Genomic DNA, 10,807 nt, shown 5'->3' with positions numbered 1-10,807 from the left:
GCTCATGCTGAGCTAGACAGTGCTGCCAAAGGCCTTTTGGTCAGGGCCTCGCTGTGCTATCTGGGACAAGTAGTCGGGCCTCCTTGGGCCTCATCTGTGGGCAAACGTTCCTGTCAATCTGACAAGGCTGATGTATTAGTTGCTTTTCTCACAACTGTGACAAAATCAACCCTTGGCAGAAGCAAGCTTAAGGGGGGGGGGGTTATTTGTGCTTACAGCTTGAGGGTATAATCCATCATGGTGGGCGGCAGTGGTTTTGGAAGCCTGAGGTTGCCGGCCATGCTGTATCCACAGTCAGGAGATGGAGAAAGATGCAGGCTGGTGCCCAGGTTGCTTTCTCTTTTATTCAGTTCAGGACTCCAACACAGAGAAGGAGGAGACAAGCATCCAGGCTGGGTTCTCTCAACTGCAGGCACACCCATGGACAGACACACTCAGAGGTATGTTTCTACACAATTCTAAACCTACCAAGTGGACAGTGAAGATGGACCAAACGAAACCGCCAGCATGGCGAGGAGTATGTGGGGCACTCGGGATGGGTGAGGAACCACTTCCACGGTGCCTGTACCACAGACTCTTCTGAGGTTCAGAGCACCTCTCCCTGAGTTTTTGTTGGCAGGCATTGGCCCCACATAGATAAAGAAAAGGAAGGAAGGAAGTGGGCATGGCTGTGGCTTCCTGGTGAGTGTGGTGCTTAAAGTACCACAGAGCCTGGCTCCGGCTCAGACTAAAGCATCATTCCAATCAGGACTAGACATAGTATGCACTTTTTATTTGTTATATATACAGCATGTTTGCCTGTACACCAGAAGAGGGCATCAGATCCCATTATAGATGGTTGTGAGCCACCATGTGGTTGCTGGGACTTGAACTCAGAACCTCTGGAAAAGCAGTCAACCTTTGAGCCATCTCTCCAGCCCTGTAGGCACTTTTTAAAAAATGATTTTAGTTTAATTTTTTTAAAACGAAGTCTTACTCTAGCTAAGGCTAACCTAGAACTCACTACACGGGCAAGGCTGGTTTTGTACTTGCAGCGATCCTCTTGACTCTGCCTCCCCAGTGCTGGAATTCCTTACAGAAATGTGCCACCATGACCAGCGCTTTATTTTAGGACTTACTGCATTTTATGTATATGAGTTTGGCCTGCATGTCTTTCTGTATACCCACGTGTGTACCTGCCATGTGCTTACAGAGATCATAAGAAGGTATGGAATCCTCTAAAACTGGAATTACAGATGGTTATGAGCCACCATGTGGGTGCTGGGGACCAAACCCAAGTCCTCTGCAAGAACAAGGGCTCGTTTACTCCAAGCCCTCTATCCAGTACCACACCCAGCTTTTTGTTGTTGTTTTGTTTTTGTTTTTCGAGACTGAGTTTCTTCGTATAACAGCCTTGGCTGCCTTGGAACTCGCTCTGTAGACCAGACTGGCCTCTGCCTCCCGAGTGCTGGGATCAAAGGCATGCACGGCCACCACCTTGCATTTAAAAGATTCTTAAATGAGCATTTCTTAAACCCTGAGCCATCTCTCTAGCTCCTTTATGAACATTTTTATTTGTGTTTATTAATTGTACAAAACAATGAACTTCGTCTATCATGATGGCACGGGTCTTTAAAAATCCCAGCATTTAGGAAGCAGAAGTAGGCAGATCTCTGTGAATTTGAGGTCAGCCAAGCAAGGGTACATAGTGAGAACTTGTCTCAAAACAAACCAACCAAAATAATGACATTTCCGTACATGCTTGTGATATACTGGATGGGCTTATTGGGAAGATAATACCCGGTATGGTACTAAACAAACATATTCATACTCAACGAATACCATAAATTCGCGGGCGGAGTCCACAATGGCGCAGAGTTGCCACGCCCCCTCTGCCCACAGCCAATCAGCTGCCTCCCCGGAGCCGTTCCCTCCCTCCACTTCTGCAGCGCCTTGCCTTTAGCAGCTTTGTTGCTGGGTTCAGGAGTGGATTCCTAAGTGTTACCCCCCAACCCTTGTGGCTCAGCTGAGAGCCAGGAGATAAATCCAAGAGCCAGAAAACGCTGACATTCGTTCCGAGTTCAAGGTCCAAGTCGGCCCCAAATAATTTTGTAGATAGGGAAAGCGAGGTGCAGATAAGAGTACGCACAGGTTCAGCCTAAGTGGAGAGCAGAAGGCTAGGCCAGGGTATTCTCCGCCAAAGTAGTCATCCGGCTACGGGTTTGGGGGGTCCACACTGGAGGAGCTGGAGCCGAAGCCACGGCACTAAATCTGCTGGCTAGGTTTGCCTCAGTTTCCCCGGCACTGGCTTTTGTGGGGAACTGGAAACTGACGGTTGCTGAGACCGATTGACGACAATTTCGACGTTCCCGGCGCCTTAAATCCCAAGTCTTTTGCTGTCCTGCCCTCCCGTTCGAGCCTCTCGGCGATCTTCTGCGAAAGTCTGAGACTTCGTGTTCCCTTCTCTAGAATGAACTGTTCAGCCTGCAGCCAAGCTGCAACTGCGCAGGCGCCAAAACAGCCAACCAAGAAGGCTGGAGTGGAAACCAGAGGCTCTAGGAGCTTCAGGGCGGAGAGTGAGGGAGCCAATGGTTGGAAGGAGGAAGGGTGGGAGCTCACGGTCACTAGGAGGAGGTGCTAGAGATGGGGTGAACGGGCGTCTAGCTAGCCCTGGGCTGCGGAAGTGGAGCGACTGGGAGGCGGGCTTAGGGCCGGAAGCAGGAAGGAGGGCGCAGGACGCAGGGCGCCGCGCCAGCTGTGCTGTCGGCCGGTGGAACTGTCTGTGACTGGAGCAGGATGGAGAAGCTGCGGCTTCTGGGCCTCCGCTACCAGGAGTACGTGACTCGTCACCCAGCCGCCACGGCCCAGCTGGAGACTGCAGTGCGGGGCCTCAGTTACCTGCTGGCAGGTGCCACACTGACCTTTGACCCATTTCTTCGGGCCCCTGACCCATGACTCCTAAGGCCCTCTCCCTGCGGACTCAGGGTAGTGGTCACTGTGTTTGAGTTCCTGTAGCATATAGGAAGTTGAGGGACCCAAAGCTGCAGGGTGAAACAAACGCTCACCAACGCCTCCTGTACCTTCTTCCCCAGGTCGCTTCTCCGATTCACACGAGCTGTCTGAGCTGGGTGAGTTGGGCTCTAGACTGGGGAGGAGGAAGGCTCCCAGAGGGTCTGGACTGCCCTTTAGATTGATGGACCAGGCTCAGTCAGACAAGTTCAACTGTCCACTGTGCAGGACCCTGGGTGTTCCTTCCGAGTTGGGAGACCTGTGAGGGAGGACCTTGACTGGCTATTCACTCCTGGTTTGGCTCAGGATTAAACAACTCTTCTGTCCTTGCTGGTTCATCCATCTTCTGAGTATGCGGAGGGCACTGTTCTGTCCAGTGGAGGAAATAAAAAGTCACCGAGGCTGGGGAACAGTCCCTGATGGCAGGCTACATTCAAATGCCACAATCCCCACACTATAAATGCCTCAGCCGTGTTTGCTTAGTTTTGGGGGAAGTGATGGTCATGAAAGGGTGAGGTAGATTTTAAGAGGTAGTTGTGATGTAGACCTTCAGGGGGACAGGACAGTCTACAGAGAGAGCAAAGGTGAGAGGTGGAGCCGCACACTTGGCTCTTCTAAATAGCTCAGGAGCCAGCCCTGTCCAGCAGAGCAAGGGCTAGCTTGTCTCTGCAATCAGATCGTTGTTATTATTGGTTCAGATGTCAACCTCAGGAGAGCAGGGCTCTAAGTGGGAGAAGAGGCATGCTGGTTTCCACACAGTCTGTGGGTAGCTATGTACGATTTGTGACCAGTGATCCCTAGAGCTCTGGGGTAAAGGTGAGGGGTGAAGGCCACAGCAGAGCCGGCCTCTCAGGCCCACGCTCTGCTCCTCAGTCTACTCCGCCTCTAACCTGCTTGTGCTGTTCAATGATGGGATACTTCGGAAGGAGCTGCGGAGAAAGCTGCCTGTGGTGAGGATTCTGCCGGGAGCCGCGCGGGAGCTCGGGGACTGGGAAGAAGGCAGCACATGTGTGGCACACGGTGCAGTCTCAGAGTGTAGGACATGCCCGTGTCCCTGTCTCACACAGCCAGCCTGTTAGCAGTGCATGGTGTCTGAACTCAGGTGTTAGGCTTGGAAAGTGGGAAGTCCCCTGTCCCCGCCCCCGCAGAGAGGCCCTCTTTCTCCAGGACAGCGCTTGGGGCTAGGGGAGCCCCTGACCTCTGGGCTCTTTGCAGTCGCTGTCCCAGCAGAAGCTGCTGACATGGCTGAGCGTGCTGGAGTGTGTGGAGGTGTTCATGGAGATGGGGGCTGCCAAGGTGTGGGGTGAAGTAGGCCGTTGGCTTGTCATCGCTCTCATCCAGCTGGCCAAGTAGGTTGGGTTGTGGAGGGCAGGACTCAGGTGGGGTGACCCAGGCCAGCTTTGAGGGTGCTCAGTGGAGCAGCCCTGCTGCCCGCTTCTAGCCGCCTCCCTCTATCTGTGCTGTACTTCTCAACTCAGGGCTGTCCTGCGCATGTTCCTGCTCATCTGGTTCAAGGCTGGCATTCAGACCTCACCCCCCATTGTTCCGCTGGACAGGGAGACTCGGGCACAGCCGTTGGGTAAGCTGCTCCTCTGCCCTGAAGTGGAATGGGACACGGGACTGCTCTGTGGATTTGCAGCATGTTTCCCATGAGCTCAGCACCCATTATTCTGTAAGAAAGAACAAGAAAGACAGGTTTGGAGAAAATCAGAACTTAAACTTGGGAGTTTTATTTTTTTCTGATCCTAAAGATCATACCCAGAGCCTTGGGCATGCGAGGCAAGGACTCTTACCACTGAGATACACTCCCATCCCTGAGCCTGAGCTTGTGGTACCAGAGTCCTCCTTCTGTCTTTTGGGCTTCAGGAACTAGGACGTAGTAGGTGTCTCTGGGCCTGGTTCTGTAGGCTCAAGAGTCAGGGTACCCGGCTGCTATGGTTCCTCTCTCAGCCTTGTCTCTTCTCTCACCTTGAGTGGGGGCAGTGCTGGGCCTTCCACATGAGCGTGTTGACAGCAGAGGATTGAGGGAATATGGCCTCATGGTCCCATAGCTCCAGTAGTTACAGTTGGGCTGGGCCTTCCCTTTTTTCCTCTGGGTTCTTGTTTGCCTGTGGCTATGGGCCAGGGTAGGTTCCAGAATGCTTCCCTCTGTGGAAAGGTTTCTTGCTGAACCACAGTTCCTGGGTACAATTACCATGGCTCAACTACTGCCTCAGGACAGGCTCTTGTGTTCTCCAGGTAGCTCCTCAGGCATTCACATGTTCTCTGTGGGCTCTGCTAGGAATGTGTCCCTCTTACTCTGTGTTCTGTCTCTACCTGCTAGATGCTGATCACAAGCCAGGCAGCCAGGAGCCATCCTATGTGGGGAAACGGTCAAACAGAGTGGTGCGGACCCTCCAGAACAGTAAGTGCAAGATGTCGCTGGGCAGGGCACCCGGGTGCTGAGGTCATGTGGGCCTGAGGGACTGGGCACCCAGGTGCTGAGGTCATGTGGGTCTGAGGGACTGGGCACCCCGGTGCTGAGGTCATGTGGGCCTGAGGGACTGGGCACCCGGGTGCTGAGGTCATGTGGGCCTGAGGGACTGGGCACCCGGGTGCTGAGGTCATGTGGGCCTGAGGGACTGGGCACCCGGGTGCTGAGGTCATGTGGGCCTGAGGGACTGGGCACCCGGGTGCTGTGGTCATGTTGGGCCTGAGGGACTGGGCACCCAGGTGCTGTGGTCATGTTGGGCCTGAGGGACTGGGCATCTGGGTGCTGAGGTCTTGTGAGCCTGAGGGACTGGGCACCCAGGTGCTGAGGTCAGTGTGAGCCTGAGGGACTGGCTCCTGCCAGCACTCACATCAGCTCCTGCTTCACCTGCCTGTCCTTATGTTCTAGGCCCGTCCCTGCATGCACGACACTGGGGAGCCCCCCAGCAGTGGGAAATTCGCCAGAAACAGCAGCAGGAGGAACTGAGCACACCCCCAACATCTCTGGGGCTGCAGGAGACCATTGCAGAGTCTCTATATATTGCCCGGCCCCTACTGCACTGTATCCTTAGCTGTGCTGGAGGCGGGTTGGGGAGGAGCCGGGCTGGAGCGTGCGCTAGAGACATCCTTGACACCTTGACTGTCAGTGCTCAGTCTAGGCTTCTGGGGTCAGCGCTCATGGACACCCTGGCTACTATCTGGTGTGGTGGATATGACGAGGTGAGCATCAGCAGCGACTCCATTCCTCCCGTGGGCTCTCTGCATGCTGTCCCTCTCAGGGACAGAGGCCATCCTTGTTCCTGTGTCCCTGCCCCACAGCCTGAGTCTCCTGAGTAACAGAAAGAGCCTGACTCGAAGGGAGCAGCTCGAGCTAAGGCGCCGCACAATTCTGCTGCTGTACTACCTGCTGCGCTCGCCCTTCTACGACCGCTTCTCTGAGTAAGGCGCCCTCCTCACCTCCCTTCCCTCTCCTCCTATCAGCAGGGCTGCCCATGCTGCACAGAGAGGGCTGGGCTCAGCTGAGTCCTGGCTGCTTCCGGAGCTGTCCAGGATGCAGCCACCAGAGCCGCTGCCCTCGTCAAGCCAGTGTGAGCTTCTGTGCTTGTTGGAGAGAGAAGCCACCGTTGAGGCAGGCCACCTATCTCCAGCTCTTTGCACCGTAGGCCATCCATTTTCAAAGGGGCCCCAGCTAGGCTGTCACTGCTGGGCCCATCCCACACTGACACCTGCGAGGTCTCAAAGCCTCTGCCTAAGCCAGAGAAATCTTTCAAAAAGGCCTGCAAGGGTACCTATGATCTGTCGTGGAGTTTCTGAGCAGGAGCGGGGCTGTGAGACTTACGGGCTCAGTTCCTCACCTGTAAAGTGGAGATAGTGATGGCACCCATTTGCAGGGGTCAAATAGGGGTCAGGTGTTTGACCATGCGTGGTATGTAATGAGCATGTGATAAATATTAGGTCTTTTTTTTTTCACCAGTGTTTGCTGGTGATCAAGCCTAAGGCTTCAAACATGCTAAGCAAGTATTGTACCCTGAACCACACCTCCACCCCATACATGTTCTTTCACTGTTCCCAACATCACTATGTCCCACCCAAGTCCCATATGGAAAGTCCGATATCTTAAACAACAAGCATCTCCTTGAGCCAAGGGGGACCCTTCTTAGGCCCGCTGCTCTGACCACTGGCGTGTGAGGCACTGTAGCTCAGCTCTCCTGCCAGTTTACCTCCCCAGAAACCTCCAGGGCGCAGGCCGTGCTACCAAGTGGCCTTAGGAAGGAAGCTCTGTTTGTTGTTGAATGCAAAGGTTCAAAGAGGGTAAATGAGGCAGCAAGGGGGTGGGTGTTGTGCTGGTGCTGACGACGGGTGGACAGAGCCGTGGGCACGGGTGCAGCTGTAGATAGGTTAGGGCCAGCGATCTGGCCTTGTACTGGAGTCTGTCTGGCCCATTTTCTGAAGTGCCTGCTGGTCAGGGGAGGTCTTCAGCTTCTGATGTGCAGGAATCCATCCCACCTCCACCATGCTGTTTCTCTTTCCTGTCCAGAGCCAAGATCCTCTTCCTGCTCCAGCTCCTCGCAGATCATATCCCTGGTGTTGGCCTAGTAGCAAGTAAGTGGGTGGACAGCGTGGGTGTAGAGTGTCCCCGAGTGGAGAGTGAGTGGGTGGACAGCGTGGGTGTAGAGTGTCCCTGGGGCACAAACAGCCCCATCTTGCTGTGTGCTCTATCTCCTTTTGGTTTGATTGTTGGGTGGTCAAGAGTGAAACCTAAATCAGTACTGAGAGGTGATGGACAGCTCCGGGGCCCAAGTTCACCCACGGAGGTGGGGAGGCAGCTGTGTCTGTGTGTAGGATTATTAGGCCATGGCAGGTGGCAAGCCCTCTTCTGCCTCTGTGACCTGAATTATAGAAGACAGGCAAGGAGGGGCCTTGGGGCCTGCTGAGTACCTGACTATAAAGAAGACCTGCTGCTTATGCCCCTGGCTCCCCTGAAACCAGGGGTCCTTTGTGAACTTCATCTCCATCATTGTGGCTGAGGCAGGAGACACAGCTGCTGTGCTGGTGGTAGTGCCAAGGAACCTGGCTTGGCCCTAAGTCCTTCTTCCTTCTCCTTGCAGGGCCGCTCATGGACTATCTGCCCTCCTGGCAGAAGATATACTTCTACAGTTGGGGCTGACCGACATGCAGGAGTGGGTCGAGTGGCCATGTGGTGTGCTCCGTTGCTCTGGGCCTGCCGCAGCCCTCCAGTCCCCCAGGCCCCTCTTCTCTAATAAAACTGACTCTGGTCATGTCCCAGCATGTGGCTCTGTGTCCAGCAGCCAGCACCTGCCCTGGCAGGTCTTTTTCAGCCCTGATGACCGCACTGTTTTCCCACACCTTCCTAGTAAGGAGCACTGCAGCCGGCTGCTGTCAGTGGGCAGGGAGCCTCCTTCAGGTCCGGGGCAGCTTCACCTTGGCATAGCAGACTAACTTAGCCTCCTCCGGCATGGGTCATGATTTGCCTCAACTGCGTGACTAGATGCTTCTTTCTCACTGGCCCCTGGTGAAGACAAGTGAAGGAAGCTAGGCCACGGATGACCACGGCCTAATAAGCCTTCTAGGCAGGACCTGTTTCCCCTTTCGCTACAGGGCTAAACAAGCCCAGCCATGCTCCCCAGGAGAAGCTCTTCTCTGTGGCAGAAGTCAGCTCTGCCAGGACTGGGACGGGACAGAGTGCAAACTGAGTTTGTACGAAAATGAGCAGTTCCTGTGTGTGCTGGAGTTCCCTCTCGCTGACACTCTCCTAGCAGGCTGGCTCTGGAGCTAGGCAGGCTATGGTGGAGAAAAGAGGGCCTGGCAGGGCTGTGTGGGCTTGAACTTTACTGTCCTCAGTGTTTGTCCTCCCCCCTCTTCCTTTGTCCCTTTCTGTCTTTTAGACAAAAGTCTCACTGGCCTCAAACTCAAGGCTGTCTCAGTGTACGACTAGAAAGTAAGCTGTCACACCTACCTTGTTCCTGTCCTTCAAGCAGGTCTCTTGACTTTGGAGAACACTGCACCTCTCCTTCAGGCTTCTCCTCCACTGTGCTCTCCTAGCCCAGCTCAAGCGGACATGCTTGCCATGTAATGCTGAGAAGCACAGCCCTGGGCTCTGAGCGGGAGCAGTAGAAAGGGCAGCTTGTGGACCCTCTGCACAGCCTCACAAGCATCCTGAGTACCTACACTAGCAGACTCTGGCGCCATACAACACGTGGTCCCTGCCTTGCAGGCCCTAACTACCAGGTACATCCGTGTACTGAGATCGTGAAGATGGAGGTGGTGTTGCCTCTGGCAGTGATGGCAAAGGAGAAGGAAACCTTCCAGCAGCTTGTGAAACGCAAAACCAGTAGCGGTTTTGTCAGGTTGGAGCTGGATAGAGACTAGCCACCACGCCACACCCCTCACCCAGAGCATCAGTTTCCTGCCTGCAGTTGGGGCAGGGGCTTGGAGCACAACCCTCAAGTGCCATGCTGCAGGGACATGAGGAGTGGATGGCATGAGGCCCAGGGAACAATCTGGTGGGCAGAGATGAAAGGGTGGGGGACGTCTGCGGGATGTGGGAGAGGCTCAGTCAAGGTAGTGGGGCAGGGGATGAATGACGCAGCAGACCATGGGGACTGTGGGTAGGGGAGGAATATGGTGGCGTCCAGGAGTCAAGAGTGATGGATGAGGCTTTGGAGTTGAATAGCATATGTGATTCCAGGTCCCTAGAACTGAGGACGGGAGGTATCCTGGCAGGGCTACAATACTAAAGCAGTTGTATGGGACAAGAGCCTTCTCCGGGCCTGGCGGTGGTGGTACACATCTTTGATGCCAGCACTTGAGAGGCAGAGGTGGAGGCAGACAGATCTCTGAGTTCAAAGCCAGCCTGGTCTACAAAGTGGGTTCCAGAATGGCCAAGGCTACACTGTCTCAAAAAAGTCTCCAATCCTAGCACTCTAGGAGGCAGAGGTAGACTGACCTCAGTAAGTTCAAGGCCGTCCTGGTCTACAGAGCAAGTCCCAGGACAGCTAGGACTGTAGATACAGAGAAACCCTGTCTTGAGAAACAAACAGTCTTCTCCAGGAAAAAAGAGAGGTAGTGCTGGCGCTGAGCCCTGGAACTAATGTCCTTTATGAGGTGGCCCTGAGAATTGGCACCAAGTTCTGTCCTGCTGGGGGAGGGGCAGGCAGAAGCCACAGTAGGGACTGTATACAGATGGTTCTCGCCATGCTGGGGGCTCTGTACCCCAGGGCTGGGCTCAGTCTCTTCCTTTTTTACCTCATCCTGGCAGGCGCACTCCTTCGACCTCAGCCCCAGAGGTAAGGCCAGAGCCTCAGGGCCTAGAAGACTCTGGGTGAGGCTGACTGTCATCCAGGGAAGGGTTAGTTTATCAAGTTTTCACACTGGGCTGTAGCACAAACCAAATGGGAATGGCCTTTGGTGCCAGGGCTCAGCTCAGCCCAGCCCGACGTTTCCCGTAGGTCTCAGCGATCTGTTCCTGAGGAATTTTCATCCCCGCTGGAACTCCTGCAGCCGCTTTCAGACCTAGTGGATGGTAGTATTTCTCTCTCCTCTCCCGCCTTCCACAGCTGATGCCCCTAGAGCTCCCCTAGGATCAAGCCCTGTGTCTCCTACTCCCAGACTGCAACCTCAGAGCTCACGACAACCCCATTCCAAGTCAGGAGCTCCTCTCTCCACCATTATCCTCTTCTCTCTTTAGACTATGGGATCAGACCCAAGCACCCGTGGCCACGAGGGCCCCGACCCCTTCTCTCTCAGGCCCAGCAGCGCAAGCGGGATGGGCCCAACATGGCTGACTATTACTATGACGTGAACCTGTGATGGGAACCCGCATAAAGCT

General features: G+C 54.7%; 2 protein-coding genes across 5 annotated transcripts; both read left to right on the top strand.

The window, feature by feature from the left end:
• Positions 1-420: 420 nt before the first annotated feature.
• Pex16 (peroxisomal biogenesis factor 16) lies at positions 421-8,240 on the top strand. 4 transcript variants are annotated; one of them, XM_057780897.1, is made up of 11 exons: positions 421-440; positions 3,072-3,107; positions 3,862-3,938; positions 4,204-4,337; positions 4,467-4,567; positions 5,312-5,392; positions 5,867-6,019; positions 6,105-6,177; positions 6,277-6,396; positions 7,496-7,560; positions 8,067-8,240. In XM_057780897.1, exons 4-11 carry the CDS (start codon positions 4,264-4,266, stop codon positions 8,123-8,125), a joined length of 726 nt encoding a protein of 241 aa, XP_057636880.1. In that variant the 5' UTR covers positions 421-440; positions 3,072-3,107; positions 3,862-3,938; positions 4,204-4,263; the 3' UTR covers positions 8,126-8,240. The 4 variants fall into 4 exon arrangements, with proteins under 4 accessions (XP_057636880.1, XP_057636877.1, XP_057636879.1 ...); XM_057780894.1 differs by lacking the exon at positions 421-440 and adding an exon at positions 2,670-2,887; XM_057780896.1 differs by lacking the exon at positions 421-440 and adding an exon at positions 2,685-2,813.
• Positions 8,241-9,603: 1,363 nt separating this feature from the next.
• On the top strand, positions 9,604-10,792 carry Frey1 (Frey regulator of sperm-oocyte fusion 1). The gene is made up of 3 exons (XM_057780882.1): positions 9,604-10,265; positions 10,428-10,501; positions 10,667-10,792. The coding sequence occupies exons 1-3, from the start codon at positions 10,162-10,164 to the stop codon at positions 10,786-10,788; spliced, it is 300 nt and encodes a 99-aa protein (XP_057636865.1). The 5' UTR covers positions 9,604-10,161; the 3' UTR covers positions 10,789-10,792.
• Positions 10,793-10,807: the final 15 nt, after the last annotated feature.

The sequence above is a fragment of the Chionomys nivalis genome, chromosome 9 (assembly GCF_950005125.1).
Source record: "Chionomys nivalis chromosome 9, mChiNiv1.1, whole genome shotgun sequence".
Taxonomy (NCBI): Eukaryota; Metazoa; Chordata; class Mammalia; order Rodentia; family Cricetidae; genus Chionomys; species Chionomys nivalis.
This window is presented reverse-complemented; position numbering and strand designations above follow the sequence as displayed.